This window comes from Terrapene carolina, unplaced genomic scaffold, assembly GCF_002925995.2.
Source record: "Terrapene carolina triunguis isolate 2854851 unplaced genomic scaffold, T_m_triunguis-2.0 Scaffold88, whole genome shotgun sequence".
Lineage (NCBI taxonomy): Eukaryota > Metazoa > Chordata > Testudines > Emydidae > Terrapene > Terrapene triunguis.
Genome location: NW_020664439.1, coordinates 29,715,145 through 29,736,704, shown reverse-complemented (window position 1 = coordinate 29,736,704; position 21,560 = coordinate 29,715,145). Strand labels below are relative to the sequence as shown.

At 43.8% G+C, this 21,560-nt stretch overlaps 1 protein-coding gene across 2 annotated transcripts in view; it reads left to right on the top strand.

Moving 5' to 3' along the window:
- Positions 1–21,560, top strand: part of IFT80 (intraflagellar transport 80) — a 154,005-nt gene that overhangs the window by 20,874 nt on the left and 111,571 nt on the right. Inside the window, exons 1-2 of one of the 2 annotated variants that reach the window (XM_026650015.1) lie at positions 3,185–3,223; positions 17,851–17,961. Coding sequence is in view for 1 of the 2 variants with exons in the window: in XM_026650014.1 (XP_026505799.1) it covers positions 17,851–17,961 (111 nt within the window). In the remaining variant the exon portion in view is untranslated. Of the gene's footprint in view, positions 1–3,184; positions 3,224–17,850; positions 17,962–21,560 lie in introns of those variants that run through there. The other variant, XM_026650014.1, reaches the window with a different exon arrangement.

Sequence of the window (21,560 nt, the reverse complement as noted above, 5' to 3'; positions counted from 1 at the left end):
ATTCTGACTAAAACTTCACTTTTCCAAGATACTGAGTGTTCTGCACTATCAGAAGCTGGGTCGAATTGGGCCTTTTGTCAGGTGTCTCTTATACATACAAGTTGAAGACTGGGATATAACAGTCAACTTAAAAAAATTATTTGGTAGTATACACACTGAAAATAAAACAATGGAACTGCTATGTACTGTAGATTCAAGCATTATATGATTGCTAATGTGTTTTTCATAGTACCACTGGATCATCAATCAAACTTTTAAATATTCACCCTCTGTTGACATAAACTGAATACATGATAGTACACCGTTATTAATTTTATTTATGGCATTAATATTGAAACCAGAACCCCTCTTGGTACAAAAAAGCTTTATGAATGCATCCTGAACTTTTTATAGCAGGGGAAAAAGTAAAATGTTTCTCGTGATAGCTCTCCTGACCACATATATAATAAATGGACTTTAGGCCCCTCGAGACTATTTTAGCAGTGTAGTGGCTACTATAAGACAACAGTTAATCAAATTAATAATAACACATTTGTTGTAAAATAAACCAGTACTGTAGTAGTATTTTACTGAGTTAACCAGCTACTACTGATGCATTTAAAATCTGTTACTTTGGCCGTCGGCTTAGACACAATACAGTGTTTATTTTATGGTTAGACTATTTTTGTTTGGTGCTCATCACCATAGGTCTGAACACCTCACAAATATGAATGGATATATTTTCTCATCCCCTTTCTGAGATAGGGAAGAATTATCCACATTTTGCATATGGGGAATTGAGGTATAGAGAGCGAGCCTGATTTTTCAGAAATGCTCAGAATCCAAAACTCCAGTGAAAACTGTCTATGCTCAGCTCCTCTGAAACTCCATTTTTAAAGGGTCTGATCCAGCTCTCACTGAAGGTTTTGTAGGAAGTCCGCATCAAATACAGGAATAAATCCATGATTTCCTGGGTCCCAATGTTATGGAAGACTATCCTTCCACTCTAGATTTCAGTTAAATGCAAAACAGATAAATTATAGGCAGAATTGTTATGGTTGCCCAACACTTCCAGTTATAATATCCTGTTTTCATTTGTTATAACTTTGCTGAACTTTATCCAACCTGAAATTATCCATTCCAGGTGTCTGCTTCACCTGAATTTTTTTTGGAAATTTTCAGCTACAATGTCAAGAATTGAGAATGAAATTGGGGAAAAAATGCGTCGTTTACCCATTTAAATATATATCTTGGCCACTGAATGAGGCAGGGGTCCTGAGGATAAACTAGTAGATGGGATCATATAATTAATCTATATCATGATGCATATACACGTGGGAGCTCAACTAAGGCTTCATGGTCAATCTTAATTCTAGCATTTCCCAATTTTTTGAGCGCTTGACTCTGAAATTTTGATGTTCTCTTAACTTAGTTGGCACTTTTTTGGGGTAGATTAATTGGCTGAGATTGTGAAGAAGGCCTTAAATACAGAAATGCGATCAACTTGAGTGTATGTAATGTGATAACTTTTGAATGCCACATCTAATCAATTCCAAAACTTCAGGGAATGTCCTAGGCATCAGTGGCCAGAAACCTATTTGTTTCTGGGGAAAACGAGACAAATAAAAGGGGGAAATTGGGGGACAAGTGAAGCCTCTGCCAGCTCTTTAGTACAGCCATAGCCTCAAACTCCTATGCAATTGTCTATAGATCAAACAACTGTTTGATGGCACCCGTTAATATCTTCCAGCATAAAAATACTCCAGTCTCATCTCTGCCTACCTTTCCAATGCAGTTTAACACCGGGGTCTCAAACTCAAATGACCAGAAGGGCCACATGAGGACTAGTTCATTGGCCCGAGGACCGCATCACTGACACACACACCCTCGCTGCCCCCAGCCCTGCCCCCACTCCACCCCTTCCATGAGGCCCCGCCTCTTCCCACCCCTTCCCTGCCTCCATTCCAACCCCTTCCCCGAAGTCCCCACCACAACTCTGGGGGCAGGGGGGGTGTGGCGGGAGCTCAGGGCAGGGAGTTGAGGTGCAGCGTGCAGCAGGGGGCTCAGGGCAGGGAGTGCAGGTGGTGTGCAGGGTGCAACAGAGGGCTCAGAGCAGGGAGTTGGGGAGCAGGAGGGGTGAGGGGTGCAGTAGGGGGTTGGGGTGCAGCAGGGGGCTCAGGGCAGGGAGTTGGGGTGCAGCAGGGGGTTGGGGTGCAGGCAGGGGGCTCAGGGCAGGGGGTTGGGGTGCAGAAAGGGTGTGGGATGCAGCAAGGGGCTCAGGGAAGGGAGTTGGGGTGCAGGAAGGATGTGGGATGCAGCAGGGGATTGGGGTGCAGGCAGGGGGCCTGCGCAGGCTGCTTGGCGGGCTGCAGGAAATAGCCCCGCGGTCCGCGTGTTTGAGACCCCTTGTTTAACATGTTGATATCCTGAATGTCTTATCTCCCAGACGTTGGTGGGAGGGAAATGGGGGACCCTAGTATAGGAAAGGGGCATACAAGCTCTGATGGTGGTGTGGAGATTGTGCGATCCCACGGAGGCAAGAGGTTGAGGCAGAGCCCCTGGCATGGAAAGGGGATTGAAGGACTCTGCTATGGGGGGGGGTGATGTTGCACCCCATAATGCTTTATAGAAATATGCTTATGAGTGTAAATATGACATAACTGGAATATGTTTTATGCTAGATATGCCATGTAACATATCTTTGCAAAGCTTATGTTCTACTGAATGTATTCATCCTATTTGTATGCATGTATCATTTTTATATCTGAAGTTATGAGCGTTGGTTCTATGCTTGTATTTAAAGTGTTTGCTGTAGGAAGCACATAAGACAGATTTGGTCAACATAGTGTGAAGGGGTTATTCAAATAATTGGGAGTACTTAACTAACAATGGACTTTGAGAGATGCCAATCCACATCTGAGCTTTCCTGGGAATGTTCAAACTAATATGTAAACAATGGCATCGACCTGCAAAAAGCTGAATCATTCATAGACATGTGACTTGCCCAGGAGGCTAGAGACCCCATCTTGTGGCTGTGATGTGGCACAAGAGAAAGACTATATAAGGCCCTGGAAGCCCCTCCATTTTGGTTTCAGCTGGCTCAAAAGATAGCTTCTCCACCCCAAAGAGATGCCTGAAAGAAACTGGAACAAAGGACAGTGACTACAGGGGTGTGAGTGAGTGCTGGACCCAGATTAGGAGGAAGTCTAGTCTGTAAAATAAGCTTATTGGAACATCTCTGAGGGTGAGATTTACCTGCATTTAGTTTCCTAGTGTATTAGGCTTAGACTTGCGTATTTTTGTTTTATTTTGCCTGGTAATTTACTTTGTTCTGTCTGTTATTACTTGGAACTACTTAAATCCTACTTTTTATATTTAATAAAATCACTTTTTACTTATTAATTAACCCAGACAAGTATTAATTCCTGGGGGAGCAAACAGCTGTGCATATCTCTCTTATCAGTGTTATAGAGGGCAAACAATTTATGAGTTTACCCTGTATAAGCTTTATACAGAGTAAAACAGATTCATTTGGGGTTTGGATCCCATTGGGAACTGGGTATCTGGGTGTTGGAGACAGGAGCACTTCTTAAGCTGTTTTCAGTCAAGCCTGCAGCTTTTTGGGGACGTGGTTTGGACCTGGGCCTGTGTTTGTAGCAGGCTAGTGTGTCTGGCTCAACAAGGCAAGATACTGAAGTCCCAAGCTGCCAGGGAAAACGGGCTCAGAGGAAGTCTCAACAAATCAGATGGCAGTCCCAAGGGGGTCTCTGTGACCCAACCTGTCACAGGGGGCACATAGAACCCCTACCTTGGGGGGAGGAATGGGGGACCCTGAAGTAGGAGGCACATAGAACCCTTGGTATGGGATTGAAGGGGGGGAATAGAGGGCATAGGGGAAGTGGGGATGGTGGTGCACATAGAGCAGCCAGTATAGGAGGAGAATGGAGGACCCTGGTATGGAAAGAGGGGAAAATGCGGGGGGGCACACAGAACTCTGGCAGGGGGTAGTTTGTGGGGCGTTTCAGGAAAAAGAGGCAGTTGGGAAGGTGTCACTCGAGGGTCGAGGAGGCACTGGGAGGGAGGGGGAGGAATGGATTAGCGGGGCCGGCAGCCCCCGACATGATTCCTCCCCCGAGCACACTCCATCTCCAGCTGTTCCACGGCGTGCAGGAAGCACTGGGAGGGAGGGGGAGGAGTTGATCAGCAGGGCCCACAGACCCCCTGGAGTACCTTCATGGATCTCCAGGGTTCGCAGACCCCAGTTTGAGAAACTGCACTAGAGCACAGCAGCTAATCTACAACAGGCAGATAACCTCAGTTGGAGGGAGAGCGAAGCAGGATATAGAAAGCAAAAACTGACTAACAAAATAAGCACAAAATAACACCCCACCCATACACGTATGCACACTAGCTAACTATAAACAAAAGTAGATGAACGAATAGATGCAGCAGGAGCCTTTTTTTTTCCGTCCAAGCAACAGCTTACAATAACTGGAGTCTTTCAATTTTGTCTGCTGTACAGATCAACACCTTTTTTCTTTGTGGGGAGATTTCTACTTGGACAGTTGTGATTAGAACTCTGAAAATAGGCACAGAGCACAGATAATTTATACTTTCAGCCTAGACATTCATCTTTTGAGAAACCACTTTGTAAGCTGTCTCCATGGAAAAATTTGCTAAGAAATTGTAACTTTGTATTTCAGTAATATTATTTATGAACTAACTTTTCTTTACTAATGTTCTTTGTAATGTTTATTAAAGAATATGCATTACAAAGCTGTTTTGGGTGGGGGTTTTTGTGTCAATCTTCCTTTGTGTTGTGAAAGTGTGTTAAAGTGACACTTCCACAATGAAACTACCAATTTAAGAAAAAAAAATCTGAAGTAAAAACTTGGTAATGTACTGCCAATGATGTAATATGCTTTATCATTATTGACTCATGACCCAATCCTGCAATTTTTTCTGAGTATCCTCAACAGCCAATTGATTTAATTGTGTGAGAACTCTTGGCAGTTTGCCAGGTCCAGTGGAAGTTGAATATCTGTTTTTTACTGGGCCAGTTTTCTTTCTGGTGGAACTCTAGACATTGGTGGAGTTATACGAGAAGTAAACTATAACCTTTTGATTTTAATTCCGAGTCACATGTCTGTCTCTTGTGATACAGCTGTTTATTTTTTACTTAAGTGGATGTTCTTGTCATTATTGTTGCTATCCAAAATTCAAGAAAATATAAATTAAAAAAAAAGTTCATAAGGCAATAATTCACAAAGCTCATAAGGATAGCTGTTTTTCACCTGATTTGTTTTACCAGTGTTGACGATATCATTTAACAATAGGCCAAAATGTAAAAGAGTGGCTTATGGTAGCTAATGAACAAAACAGACAAGGTTCATGTTCTGTGTTTGAATAGGCTGCTAATCTCCAGTTTGAAATCCCTCCAGAAATGCAAAGCAACATTAAGTTTAAGGATAATTTCTAGTTTCATTATGTAATAAAAGTAGAAAAAAAGACCAGTATTTTACATATCTGAAGGCTTAATGTAAGGCTGCAGTTGGGTCACTTCCATCTACTCCCATGGTGCACAAACTTTTCCACTTGCACACCCCCTTACCATTAACTGAATCTGTCTGTGTTTCCCTCCATTACTGCAGAGCCAAGGCTTCCTCAGCAGTGGAGCTAGGGATGGAGCTGAGCCTGGGGGCTGAATGGGGATGGGGGCGGAGCAGGTCTGGAAGTGTGGCACTCCCTCCCTGGGGCTGGCCTGGGCCTGGAGGCAGAGCAGGACTGGGGGGATGAGCAGGGTTGGTGGAGGAGCAAGGCTGGGAGTGGAGCTGGTCTGGGGGGCAGAGCGGGGCTGGAAGCGTGGTGCCCCCTCCCTGCCCCGTGGGGGCTGGCCTGGGCCTCGTCGCATGTTCCTCCCCCCTTTTCCCCCCTCCATTGTTCCTCCACACACCCCCTAGAGGGCCATGCCCCACAGTTTGGGGACCTCTGATCTACTCCAAGCCATGGTATTAGGGATAAAGCATATGGGTGAAACTTTGACTTCCAATATTGGCCTATGGGCCAAGAAGTCCTCTTTCTTCCCTACACCCACCAATACTGCATAGGGTTTTAAAGTTATTTAAAAAAAATCTGTATTTTAAACCAGAAACTCCCACACTGGGTCTTTAAAAGGGATTTGGAAAATTGTTTGCCTAGGATGAAGAAAGACAGAGTAAAATGGACAATTAACTTGAATGTGGTATATCTTTGTTTGGTCACACTGAAATCAGTGTTACTGATCCTGAAAAAAATTCCATGTGGGAGGAAGAGGAAACTTAATATAACTTAGAAAACTGCAGTAGTTGTTTTCATCTGCATTAGGAACATATATAAAGATGAATGACAAAAGACATTGTTATCCAATGAAATTTGACTTTATATATATATATATATATATATACTACACACAAAAGTGATGTTAAAAGAACACTAGTAAGGTTGCAAAGTCAAGCACTCAAAATTTAGGAAATGTCTTGAAGTGATTTGTGCTATTTCTGTTGCTACTTTGGTAATCACTTCTAAGTAAATCCAACCTTTATCTAAAGAAATCTGAGTTTCTTAGGGGTAGTACCCTAGAACTATTAGGATTTGGTACCCTAGAACAATTTACAGTGTTTGGTTTTCAGTTGATGATCGCAAATAGTTTGGTTTCAATGTTTTTGACTTCCTTTTATGGATTTTATATTCCTCAATAAGATGTTGCCTTTCATCCTCAGTCCTACAACCAAATTATAGTACTCAGACATGGCAAAGCATTCATCATAACCAAACCCTACAAATCCTGAATTCCTGCTGATTTTATTTTTTCCCCAATGTCTTTTGTGTACTATCATGATGAGAACTGTAACTTGTATTGCAAATGAAGCATTAATTATAAAGGAACCTATGGAATAGATCAGGGTCAAAATCTGATATATCTAGGAATTGCTGGCCTCCAAATTGTATGTATCTGTTTATTTTCAAAATTGGCAACTAGATCAGTGAGATAATAAAGACAATCCATCGTATTTGTAGGAGCCATAAAAAACATGCAGCAAAACATTTACTTGCTGGTTTTGCAGCGTTTTATGTGGCGTGATTTCTTGCATGATTATTGTGGATCTTACAAATATGATGGGTTTCCTTTAACATCTCAGTGAAATAGTAGTGGATTTTAAAAATATGTGCATAATTTAAAGGTTTTGCAGGATTTTAAGTGGCCAAATTTATACCACATTTATCCCACAGAAACCCCATTCGCATGAAAAAAGAAACGAGTTTGGCCCTCTGTTTTTAGAGAGATAAAAGTTATATTATTATGACATAACTTCTGTCAAATCACATTTGTACAGCTGCACTCAGTGGTTGCAATTTAAAAAGTGAGCATTTATCCAACAGCTAATTTTGCTCTTTCAGATACCACATAGTGGTATCTTATTCTTATATATCTCCTTCCATAACTGTGTGATTAGAAATCAGTATCCACATTCCTACACTACACGGATGCTACTTTCGTGCTATTTCCACTCTAGAATTTAATGGTTTGGATTTGAGCCAGTGGGATAAAAGCAATATAAGCAAAGTGGCTGTCAGTCAGTCAGTTAACACTAGCCCACTAGCCATGTTGATTCAGTTTAAGAATTCTTGCATTTCCCTGGCATTCATACTAGTGCCATTCTAAATGGTTTTTTTTGCAATGCCTTCTGGGTGCCTATCCCACAGTTCCTGGAACAGCTCCTTGTATCATATCATATAGAATCATAGAACTGGAAGGGACCTCGAGAGGTCATCTAGTCCAGTCCCCTGCACTCAAGGCAGGACTAAGTATTATCTAGACCATCCCTGACAGGAGTTTGTCCAACCTGCTCTTAAAAATCCCCAATGATGGAGATTCCACAACCTCCCTAGGCAATTTATTCCAGTGCTTAACCACCTTGACGGTTAGGAAGTTTTTCCTGATGTCCAACCTAAACCGCCCGTGCTGCAAATTTACACACTGGTGGGCTGTCACAGAAACCGCTCCTTTTTTCCGTGCCTCTCCACTAATCCTCGATTATCTGTTAGAGATTAAACTTCCTGGACTCTCCCTGAGTCCCATCTAAGTCCACTTAGCCACAATTACAATGTTCCATGATGCCATCGACGATAGGACTATCTTTGCTCACCCCATTACTAAGCGATTCCTTAAGGGACCCCAAACCCTATACCCAGACATCAAACCGCCTAATCCACCTTGGGACCTTCCCTTAGTCTTAACATGCCTAACCCAAAAACCATTTGAACCATTAGCCACATGTTCCCCCCTATATCTCTCTATGAAAACTGCATTTCTGGTAGCAATTATCTCTATGAGACGCACAGGAGAAATTGCAGCACTCATGGCAGATCCACCATACACCATATTTTTTAAGGACAAAGTCACCCTACACTTACTCCCGGAAATTCTACCGAAGGCGCACTCATCTTTCCACGTCAATGAGCCTATCCATCTCCCTACCTTTTCCAAAACCACATGCGAATTCCTTTGAATCTACGATGCACACTTTGGACGTTGGCATAGCTTTGTCCTTTTACTTCGACAGGACTAAAACCTTTAGGCGTTCCGACAAGCTATTCGTCCCCATTGCAGAACGCGCTAAGGGCTCATTTATCTCTAACCACAGACTTTCCAACTGGATCTCGAGTTGCATTTGTCTCTGTTATCAACTACTTCTATCAAGATTCACTCCACCAGATTCATGGTGGCCTCAGTGGCCTTTCTACATAATGTCTCCCTTAAGGACATTTCCAGAACTGCCATTTGGGCTTTTGAAAATACATTTGCAAAACATTATCCTCTTACACAGGGACCCATCACCGATACACATGTGGGCAGAGCTGTTCTATCTACTGCATTCCGTCCAGATCTGAAGTCCCTACCTCCTTGAGAGATACTGTTTTTCAGTCACCTACAGTGGAGCACCCACAGGGACACCTCTCGAAGAAGAAGAGGAGGTTACTCACCTGTGCAGTAACTGACGTTCTTTGAGATGAGTGTCTCTGTGGGTGCTCCACCCCCACCCACCTCCCCTCTACTTCAGAGCTGGGGCAGCCTCCATTGTAGAGAAGGAACTGAGGAGTTCGGCCGCGCATGCGCACTATTAAGACAAGACTGGTATGTGAGGCAGGCTCCGCGCATGTGCGGCCGATATAGGTACTGCTGTAAAAATCTCCAAACAACAGCACAGGGGTGCACCGACTCCTACAGTGGAGCACCCACAGGAACACTCATCTCGAAGAACGTCAATTACTGCACAGGTGAGTAACCTCCTCTTCTCGTGTCTTGCCTTCAATACTCCTGCTAATACATCCCAGAATGATGTTTGCTTTTTTTGCAACAGCGTTACACTGTTGACTCATATTTAGCTTGTGGTCCACTATGACCCCCAGATACCTTTCTGCAGTATTCCTTCCTAGGCAGTCATTTCCCATTTTGTATGTGTGCAACTGATTGTTCCTTCCTAAGTGGAGTACTTTGCATTTGTCCTTATTGAATTTTATCCTATTTACTTCAGACCATTTCTGCAGTTTGTCCAGATCATTTTGAATTTTAATCCTATCCTCCAAAGCACTTGCAACTCCTCCCAGCATGGTATCGTCCACAAACTTTATAAGTGTACTCTCTATGCCATTATCTAAATAATTGATGAAGATATTGAACAGAACCGGACCCAGAACCAGTCCCTGTGGAACCCCACTTGTTATGCCCTTCCAGCATGACTGTGAACCACTGATAACCACTCTCTGGGAACGATTTTCCAACCAGTTATGCACCCGCCTTATAGTAGCTCCATCTAGGTTGTATTTCCCTAGTTTGTTTATGAAAAGGTCATGCGAGACAGTATCAAAAGCCTTACTAAAGTCAAGATATACCACATTTACCGCTTCCCCCCTATCCACAAGGCTTGTTACCCTGTAAAAGAAAGCTATCAGGTTGGTTTGACATGATTTGTTCTTGACAAATCCATGTTGACTGTTATTTATCACCTTATTATCTTCTAGGTGTTTGCAAATTGATTGCTTAATTATTTGCTCCATTATCTTTCCACGTACAGAAATTAAGCTGACTGATCTGTAATTCCCCGGGTTGTCGTTATTTCCCTTTTTATAGATGGGCACTGTATTTGCCCTTTTCCAGTCTTCTGGAATGTCTCCTATCTTCCATGACTTTTCCAAGATAAATGCTAATGGCTCAGACATCTCCTCAGTCAGCTCCTTGAGTATTCTAGGATTCATTTCATCAGGCCGTGGTGATTTGAAGACATCTAATTCATCTAAGTAATTTTTGACTTGTTCTTTCCCTATTTTAGACTCTGATCCTACCTCATTTTCACTGGCATTCACTATGTTAGACGGTCAATCGCCACCAACCTTGTTGGTGAAAACTGAAACAAGTCATTAAGCACCTCTGCCATTTCCACATTTTCTGTTATTGTCTTTCCCCCCTCATTGAGTAACGGGCCTACTCTGTCCTTGGTCTTCCTCTTGCTTCTAATGTATTTGTAGAATGTTTTCTTGTTTCCTTTTAGGTCCCTAGCTAGTTTGATCTCGTTTTGTGCCTTGGCTTTTCTAATTTTGTCCCTACATACTTGTGTTAATTGTTTATATTCATCCTTTGTAATTTGACCGAGTTTCCACATTTTGTAGGACTCATTTTTTAATTTTAGATCATTGAAGATCTTCTGGTTAAGCCAAGGTGGTCTCTGGCAGTGGATTTTGGGAGATTTTGAGACTTAAGGGAACTAGGTGTGCGTAGAAGTGAAACTCCAGTAATCCCGTAGGAAAAATCCCTGATTTCCCTAGAGTAGCAGGTGTGAATGCAAAAACACATTTACAATGGCAGAATAGCTGATGTACAGATGTAAACTGCACCATGTGTTTAAAATCAGTTACAAAAATCATACTTGTAATATAGACAGTCCTGTAGGGCTAAATCTTCCCTTTAGATGTTTATGGGCAGCTCCCAAGGAATTTATTGTGAGCTGTGTGCATCTGATGTCAAACTTATGTTTATTAGATTGATCATTGGACTTACTGTGAATCTGTATTGGTTTGATCATGGATCCTATTACTCAGTTTCTTAACTAATTAATTTCCTTAAGTCTATATATGACAAGTCATTGATTTTGTTATGTTCCCCTATATATGCTGTTCTTCTCTATTCCCAGGCACAGGCACAGTGTACTCCTTTTAGATAAACAAAAATATTTTAATATGGTCTACGACAGCACACCGGTTGGTACCTTTCTCTAAGATTAACTCTAATCAACCCCATTACTTTCTAGATTTTAATAGGGGTAAAATTATATTGGTGAGGTGTTTCAAGTTCTACAAACATGAAATAATAATTATGATCTAGTTAACCACGAGTTAGGAATAGATGCACAAAACCCCTCCTTCAGCAGGCTAATAGTCAAAGTATTAGCATATGAATGTTTGCAAAGGGAAAGACTGGAATTCAAAGTGGAAACAAAATGTTTAAAAAGATTTGATCTTTTCTTACCAAGATCTCTCTGTCCATGCTGCTTTAATGAGTTTATGGCGTGCAAACAACCAAGCTTTCTTCCACAATGGGAAAATGTTGGAGCAGCACATTCCATCTTTGGCTTGGCTGGATATAGCACAGCATAAGACAGCCCAAGTACCTGGAGCCTTTGCTTTGCACCAGAGAGGTCCTTTTTCCCCCCCTTCTCTCCCCCCCTGCAAAGCACGGGCATGTAACTGGGAGAAAAGCCAGCTTCAGAGTCTTTAAAAGTAATTTTCAGATGTAAGCAGAGTCAGGATGAGCTCTACCCTGACATCTGGTGGTGAATTATGGCGAGTGTGGAAAAGAACTCCAGGGGCTGATCTCGTTTGCATAGGCACACCCACTCGCCTGGCATGAAACAACAGCAACTGAAAGTGGTTACTTTGGCTGGTGTGGGATCCCCAGTTTCTTTGGCTGGTGTGGGATCCCCAGTTTCTCTGTTATTGGGGCAGGAAGGATAAAGTTTTGTTACCCTGATTCTGTGAATCAAGGCCAGTGGAACTGTTGTATGACAGAAGGACTGAGTGAGTCCTTCACCATTACCTAAGTAGCATTTGCTTGTCAAGGGGCATGGGTTACAAAACCCAGCAAATTGAGAGAGGTTGGGGGCAGGTATTGGTACCTGGTGGTGTGGGGCCCCTGTGTGAGCCGGAAACACCAATTGCACCTTCTCCTCTCTCCACTGTTGAATGTTAGAGCTAACTTTGATTCCCTTAGGAGTCTAGTTACAGGCTGCTGAGCTGAGTTCACTTTGGGCCACTAGTGCATCAGCACTGGGGCTCCCCTACTATGAGCTGAAATCACTATGAGCTGAAATCACAAAAGAGCTAAAGTTACTAAGAGCTGAGATCACTGAGGCTGTGTTAACTAGTGGGGGAGCCTGAATTGCTAAGCGGCTGGCGGAGCAGTTTGCGGGGACGGCTGGAGGAGCAGCTAGCCGAGTGGAGCCTCGCGGGGACGGTTGGAGCAGAGCGGAGCTGAGCGGCTCACAGGTCGGTGAGCGGAGCAGAGCAGCTGGAGGAGCGGCTGGCAGAACGGAGCCTTGCGGGGACGGTTGGAGCGGAGTGGAGTCGAGCGGCTCACAGGTCGGTGAGCGGAGCAGAGCAGAGCAGTTCGTGGGACGGCAGGAGCGGCTCACGGGACAGCAGGTGGAGTGGAGCGGCTCGTGGTGAAGGCTGCGGCGGAACCCCACGGAGAGGCGGCCGGTTGGTCTCGGATCACCTAAGGTGCCCCTTAACACCCTGCGCCCCCCCCCGAACTCTGGGGCTGCACTGACCAGGGACAGAGACTTTGGGGGGTTGTTGGACTTTTGGGACTTTGGTGATCCTTGGGTTGCTGGACCCAAGAGACTTTGGGATTGTTGGACTTTTGGGACTTTGGTGATTCTTGGGTTGCTGGTTTCAAGAACCAACGGGAAAGGACACGGCCCAATTTGCTGGGGTGGGTCTTCGCTCATGGTTTGGTCTATGAACTCTAGTTGTGGTGTTTTCCCAATTTAATGCTATGTTGTTTACCTCATGTTATTAAACATTTTCTGCTACACCGAGGCTCTGTGCTTGCGAGAGGGGAAGTATTGCCTCTTCGAGGCGCCCAGGGGTGTGTGTAAGATTTTCCCAGGTCACTGGGTGGGGGCTCGAGCTGGTTCTGTGTCACGCTGTTGGGAAGGGACCCCTATGTACTGAACCCGGCCCTTGCTGCTATCAACTTGGCCTGGCAGAAGGGTTACACATACAATCCTGGGAATTATCACCTCAGCAACTTTCTTCAGTGGTGACTTTACACACAGAGGTAAGACTGATATAAAATGGTGCATATAGACATATATCTGTTTCTAGGAGACTTATTAGTCATTTCTTTGAAAACTTTTTTTTAAATTCTCTTGTCATCCAACTGTTGCTGGACAACTAGTTTCTAGTTCAATTAACAATCTTTGTTTCAAACTGCATTTTTTGGAGTAGATTCTATTTCATTAAGTACAATTGTACTCATCTGTATCTGTCTCCCAAAATTTTTTGATTTATAATTCAGGCAGTGGCTTTCCTTTAAATGTAAAGGATGACTTAAAATGTAAAATTTTTAGTTGATGGTTGTGATTATTGTTTAAGATACCAAACAATTATAAACAATAAACTGTATATTCCATGGTTAAAGTCTGTATATTGATCTTGGTATTTTGATTACAAAACACATAAAATTTGGTCCCATTAGAATCTCATAATAATAAAAAGAAATACAGATAGAATACTTCAGATTGATATTAAATGTATAAAAATCCCACTTTGAGCTAGCAAAAACCAAAAGTAATAGTTCATTACTTGAATTCCAAAAAAGAATTGTATTTCACAATTGTCACAGTCCCACTACCTGGCAATAAATTTAACTGCCTTAAAATCAAGCTGCAAGTTTAAAAAAACTTCTCAAATGTTTTTCCTGTAACACAAAATATTTAATGCATTAATACAGGCTGAAAACTTGCAGACTCAGTGTATTGGTAATAGAATATATATCCTTTAACTTAAACTGTAGGTTGCCCATGGAGCCGTCTGGAAGAGGAGCATAGTATATATATTGGCATCATGCTCCTTGTCACTAACTCCAAACACTAATATATTCCCCTCAATCTGCAATTACACAAAACACATGTTTTATCCACTCTGTTTTGCAACATTTCTTGGACAGAATGAATAGAAAAGGGTAAGTAGGTGAATTTATCTTTCTTTTAGAGTATGAAATATGGCTGGCAATTAACCTTAATTGTCCAGTTTTTTCTGTTGTTCAGGACATTACAAACCTTACAGATTTGATGCTGCTCCCAGGTCAATTGAAAAACTCCCATTGACCTGAATGGTGCTTGATCAAGTCCTACATCAGCATCTTTTTATGCTTTCACTTGTTTACATTGTTCAGGTAGCACTGATTAAGGCAAATTTGCAGTTCTGTGCATGATTTCCGCCTGTACTACAATGGAGTTTACTTATCTTCATAAGATAATTTCCCTTGACAAAAACAACGAGGAGTCTGGTGGCACAGATACAGGCATAAATATATATTGGCACATGAAGAGAAGGGAGTTACCTTACAAGTGGAGAACCAGTGTTGACAAGGCCAATTCAGTCAGGGTGGATGTGGTCCACTCTCAATAATTGATGAAGAGGTGTCAATACCAAGAGAGGGAAAATTGCTTTTGTAGTGAGCCAGCCACTCCCAGTCCCTGTTCAAGCCCAAGTTAATGGTTTTAAGTTTGCAAATGAATTGTAGCTCTGTAGTTTCTCTTTGAAGTCTGTGCCATTCATGTGCCAGTATATCTATGACTGTATCTGTAATTTTCACTCCATGCATCTGAAGAAGTGGGTTTTTACCGACGAAAGCTTATGCCCAAATAAATCTGTTAGTCTTTAAGGTGCCACCAGACTCCTTGTTGTTTTTGTGGCTACAGACTAACACGGCTACCCCTCTGATACTTTCCCTTGAGAATTAGTGTTAAGTTTTCCATCCTCAAAATCTCTTTAATTGATCTTGCAGTGCAGCTGTGATTTTTTTGTGGATTATGTACTATAGGATCTATAGTGGTATTCATTTTACATTAGGGAGTTACCTGAGGAATGCAAGATTAAATACATCATTGCATTCTTACTTTAGAAGTTTAGGCCATCTGGATTAGCAGGTGTTAAGTAGTACTAGATCTGGAAGCTTCCCACTGTCATTACCAAGTTAATGAAATCAATACAGTGTTGCTGTATTTACAATGAGGCGCTTTAAATACCTTGTATTCTTGTTGTGACTGTAATTTACTTTATGTACCTTGCACATCCAGTGCTTCACCATGACCAAACAATTTCTGGATTGTATGTTTATGGGCATTTCAAGATTTATTCTGTGGGTATTGTAGTATCTTGTGTAATAATGTTTCATTTACACTTAACCTGTTGATGCTTATCTCCAATAGTATTACCTGTGAACACTTGGGTTATGTCTACACTACCCGCCGGATCGGCGGGCAGCGATCGATCCAGCAGGGATTGATTTATCGCGTCTAGACTAGACGCGATAAATCGACCCCGAGCGCTCTCCCGTCGACTCCTGTACTCCAGTGCTGCAAGAGGCGCAGGCAGAGTTGATGGGGGAGCGGCAGCAGTCGACTCACCGCAGTGAAGACATGTAGCTGAAGTTGCGGAACTTAGATCAATTTCCCCCTCCCCTCAGTGTAGACCAGGCCTTGGTCTAGTTGGGCTGCTGCTGCTGAAACTGTTGCTACTGCTGGTCATATAGGAGTGATTGTCTCCATGAAAACACTATCTGTGTATTGTAAGGCTGCTCATCCAGTCTATGTATTCGTTTGGATTTTCACATTTCTACATAATTTCCTTTAATATTTGTGGGAAATCTGTCCTTTTACTATCAAATCATCTGACTTGTAGGGAAAGTGGATTTTTAACACTGGATTGGAAGAATCACTTGAGAATATACAGTAAGAAATAGTCAGGCAGGGAGTATGCTGGATGGCTTAATACAGTGGTTCTCAAAGCTGGTCCGCCGCTTGTTCAGGGAAAGCCCCTGGTGGAAAGGGCCGGTTTGTTTACCTGCCGTGTCCGCAGGTTCGGCGGATTGCAGCTCCTCCTGGCCGCGGTTTGCCGCTCCAGGCCAATGGGGGCTGCGGGAAAGGCGGCCAGCACATCCCTCGGCCCGCAGTCCCCTAGAGTGGCGAACTGCGGCCAGTGGGAGCCGCGATCGGCCAAACCTGCGGATGCGGCAGGTAAACAAACCGGCCCAGCCCGCCAGCGGCTTTCCCTGAACAAGCGGCGGATCGGCTTTGAGAACCACTGGCTTAATAGGTCCTTTTCTTTTCTAATGTCTATGATTCTAAGGAAAAAATGAACACAGAAGACCTGATGGATGTTTTATATATGATTTTGTCATTTTCTAACAGCATTTTCAATGCCTATGTTCAAATAGAGGCTTTGTATAATATTATGGAGATCAACAGCACTTGGTTCCTGTTTGATCTCTGAAAGATCTACCAGAAAACCCTCTGTTTTTTCTAGTGTTTTCAGTTATTTTTTGTCTTTGTTACTGAGTTATTTAAAGACTGAAAATGTTTGTCCAGTCCAATATGTAAAATAAAGCATGAGAAAGCTGTGAATATGATTAAACACATTTCAGGCTTGTTATAACACAAACCACTTAAACTTTGCTGTTGTGGTTACCATGATGTTATCAGATGTCTTCACATGTGTATTGCCTTCTAGGCAGTTCACAGTTAACTGGGTAAACATTTGTATCTGTGAGATTGCATATACATACTCGTGTGATCAAGCTATCCAAAGAATAAATTCCTTTTTGTATACAAGCATGCAATGAATTGCATTTATTTTCCTCCTTTGACCACCTCATTTGAACTCTGCCCACTAATCTATTTCTGCTGGCACTACATTTAATATTTCAAACCTTTGAGAAGCTGTCCAACAGTTTCTACTGCTATTTACTTAAAAAAAAAAAAAATCCCACAAAAAAATTACGCTTGCTGAAGTCAGTCCTTGACCAGGGATAGTCTTAAAGTCTGGTGTCTTGTTGCTTCCTAATGCTAGAAATATATGCTATGCTGTACTGCTGGAATTTGTGAAAGATATAGTATTAGTGGATTGTCAGGTGGATTGTGGCATAAGAGCCTTTAAAATTATAACACTCTAATGCCCTCATGTAGAGGTGTTTAACAATTAATCTGATAAACCTTGCTAGCTGGGACTGTTTATCTTAAAAAGGAGAAAATAAAAGGGGACAAGATAAAATAATGAATGTCTAGAGAAGGTAGATTGTGAGCTTCTATTCTCCTTGTCTCAACTCAAGAACAAAGGGAAATTATATTAAATTAAAAGGTGGCAATTTCAAAACTGATGAAAGGAAATACTTTTTCACAAAAAGCTAGCAAGATTCAAAAAGGGATTAGACATATGTGAATATCAAGAATATTCTGAGTTATAGTAAATGCTGATCTAAATTTTTAAGATATAGTAAACCTCATGCTTATGTTTTTAAACTAATCTAGCAATTAGGGCCTGGGAGGTTTCTTGTGCTTTCATCTGAGGTGCCTGGTCCTGGCCAATTGGAGACAAGATACTAGACTAGATTGGAATTCCTATGTTCCTATAAAATAATGGGGTTTAACCATCATATGTAAACAGTATTTTTATTTTAGTCAGTTTTTAAAACTTTGGAGAACAAGATGCTATGGTAATGGGCACCATACATAAATAAGATATCTAATTTTCTAACTTAACTTTGTTTAGGCAAGTTCCATTTGATTTCAAAGACAGGAAGAGTGGAAAAAAGTGTAGAGGCTCACTGTGGAGCTGTACTTGCAGGAAGATGGAATTATGAAGGAACAGCATTGGTTACAGGTAAGAGTTTCTCCTTAAAGAACTAAAGATGGAAACTAAAATAACAAAAAGTCCTTTGCAAGAGACCATAATTTAAAGATATGAGGTTAATATGCTAAATAGCTTCAAAAGAAGGGAATGGTACACCATTTATGTATTAGGGGCAGGGGCTTGTGTACAGGGCCACTTAGTGAGAGTCAAGCCAGGGCATAAATCTACAGCACACTAGCCTGCCACACACTAAGTGGTTGTGTGGACCCTGCAGCCATGCACAAAAAGTGCCATAGATAGTGCACTTTGATTTACTCCTATTTTTGTGGTGTCGGGGTCCACACATCCACTTAGTGTGCGGGAGGCTGGTGTACTGTAGATTCACACCACAGCTTGCTACGCACTGAATCGCCTTATGGACAAGCACTTAAGTTATTAAACAATTCAGTTTATGGAATACAAGTAACTACTTCCTCTGAGGGATAAATCCAGTTGAATTTGTATAGAGGCAACTTTGAGGTGAATCCTTGACGTTTATTTAGAAACTGCAGATTGAAATTTCATAATCTTAATTGCAGTTACACCAAATTTGGATAGATAAAACTGAATCTATGAGTCTACAAACAGGAGACCCAGCATTAAATGCATAAGAAAAAGAGCAGTAATTCAAGAATGGGGACACTACATTGTTGATTTTAATGAATTTAACTGAATCAATTAATAAATTTAAAAATAAGAACAGTGATTTACAGTTAAGGTAATGTTCTTATGGTTAATGGATAGTTATGCAGTGATAACTCATCAATACCAGTTAAAAAGAATGAATTCTGATTGTATTTTTGTATGCATAAGGCAATCAGAAGAAATTATTGAAAATGTAAAATATGTTAATTTTCAAATGTTTAATGTAATTTGTTTATACTTTTATACTTTTTAGTTTAATTATTTTTTACTTATGAAATTAGATAAGCAGCACTATCAATGGCTGGCTTACATTCTAGGTAGTTACTATGTTATATATTAAACATTTAATGTGTGGGCACGCACATGCATACATTAGTGACCACTGTAGTAAAGATTGCCTAAGTGTTTCCACTTTAAACCCATCTTGAGTTGCTCAGTTTTTTGAGACTTTTCACTTTTTGGGACTGGCATTTTTCAGATCTTGGACTCCACTCACATTGAATCTCTCTGGTTTTTGGAAAAGTAAGTGTAGCGGTACCTGCTCCCGGTCCCTCCACAAACTCAGTCGGAGACCGCTCCAAAGTACATGCACCAGTGCTCTTTTATTGTTTGTGCCTATCCCCACCACCTACTATTTACATATCTTACAGACCAACCCCCTGGGAGACCGCTGGCTTCTCCTGCCAGCAGGGATCTAGAGATCCTTGCTCCTCCCTTTCCTGTCTCTCCCCCTTTGCTTCTTCCCAGCCAGCTTTATATAGCAGGCTGGCCACTCAGGCCTGCAGGTGCATCCCCTCAGGTGATTAGGGCGTGGCCTCCCCAGCCAGTCCTAACTAATCCCCCTTTTAAGCGGAGCTGGGCTAACCGGGGCCTGGCTTGGATCTCCTAGCCAGCACCCTGTTACACCCCTCCCCCCTTAAGAGCCGCAAGGCCCGGCCGCCCTCGGCCCGCCTGCCCTTCAGCCTTTTCGCCGTCGACCCGGGATGGGGCCTTCCGGCGGGAGGCCTCCACCTGTGGCCGGGTGGACCCCAGCCACCTCCGCCGGTGGTCACTCCATCCCCCGCCCGCAGAAGGTACACTGCGGTAGTAGTGGCTGTCCCCATAACTCTGCCTCTGCGCACATGACGGCAGGGCCCCCAACCCCTGCTCGTTCCATACTTCAGGTACGGGGCCGGAACCTATTCCCTCTTCTGGCAGGAGCTTCCCTGCCTCAGTTTCCCCTGCACCCTCCTTTGGGTTTGGGGTCTCATCCGTGGGTACTGCGTCCACGGGGCCCTCCGTGGGGGCCGGCCCTTCCTCTGAGGGGCCCAGGCCTGCCAGCTTCCCCAGGTAGATCTCCTGCAGGTCCGCTCACTCTATGCTCTGTTGTCTAGGGGTTTTGTTGGTCTTGACGGACCCTTGCCCGTCCTCACATCTCGCAGCCTTTTGGTGCGGGCTGTACACCCCCCTTACCGGGGTACCCCCCGACTCCCTTCTTAGTGGCGGGCCCCAGTCCCTGCCCACCACCACCACCGGATACGGTAGCCCCTCCAAGACCCCCACCCGCTTCCACCTGAAGCGGCCCCTCACTTCCAGGGGTACCTGGGCCACCTGGCAAAACTTTTTATCCCCATGTATGCAGCCAAGGGCATTCTCGCCCCCCTGACCAGCCAATGGGGTTTTACCAACGCTTACTGCACACGCGTACAGCTGGATGCAGTATCCAGCAGGCTGTCTTGGGGTTTTCTCCCTACCCTTACGGGGATGGTGGTCAGGTTACGTCTCCCTGCCCGCCCCTCTACCTGGGTCCACCCACAGAACTCGGCCCACCCGCACTCATCTCCGGGCAGTCCCGTTTTATATGTCATGGCTTTCCACATTGCCAGCAGCTTAGCCTGGCCGCTCGTTCGGGTTCCCCTCGAGGCTCTCCCTTCCTCCCCTGGGCCGCCCCGGAAACCAGTTCAGATTGTCTCCTCCCAGGCTTCCTCTCCTTCCGGGGCCGGTCCTCCCTCCGGGGTCCCTCAGCCTCAATGTATTCTTCGGTCAATTGGACTGCTGCTTCCAAAGTACCCGGCTGGTGTCGCCTCACCCAGACCTGTATGGCCTCGGGGGAGGCTTTGTAACAATTGTTCCAGGACTAAACTGTCCATAATCTCCACCATGGCACATGTTTCTGGCCTTAACCACCGGGTTGCCCAGTCCACTAGCCTCTGGCTAAATGCGCGCGGCCTCGCAGCCACACAACCACTGGAATTTCTGCTGATAGCGCTCGGCCAACAGGCCCACGCGGTCCAAAATGGCGGCTTGCATGGTCTCATAATCCTGGGCGTGCTCCTCACTCAGCGCCATGTAGGCCGCTTGAGCCTCTCCCACCAAGTACGACACGAGCCGGAGAGCCCCGGTTGTCTTCTCCCACCCAGTGCCCGTGGCTACCCGCTCAAATGTCCCCAGGAACGCATCCGGGTCATCCGCTGGGCTCATTTTACACAGTCCCCAGCCTAGGGGTCGGGTGCCTTCGCCCGTCGCAGGACTCTCCACCCGCTGTAGGAGCTGTGCTTGTGCGTTGGTCTGCTCCCTGATAAAGTCCTGCAGGCTTCGTTGCTGTTCCGCCTGCCAGGTCAGGAAGGTCTGTTTCTCAGTCTGGTGGGACAGCTGGACGTTCTGCAGAGCCTGCTGCATTTCCTCCTGCTGCTTTACCAGCCATTTGAGGGTCTTCTCCATGTCCAGGGTCGCCAAACACAGTTGCTGGCTCCGAATCCTGGACAAGCCCCCACATGTAGCGGTGCCTGCTCCCGGTCCCTCCACAAACTCAGTCGGAGACCGCTCCGAAGTACATGTATCAGTGCTCTTTTATTGTTCGTGCCTATCCCCACCACCTACTATTTACATATCTTACAGACCAACCCCCTGGGAGACCGCTGGCTTCTCCTGCCAGCAGGGATCTAGAGCTCTTTGCTCCTCCCTTT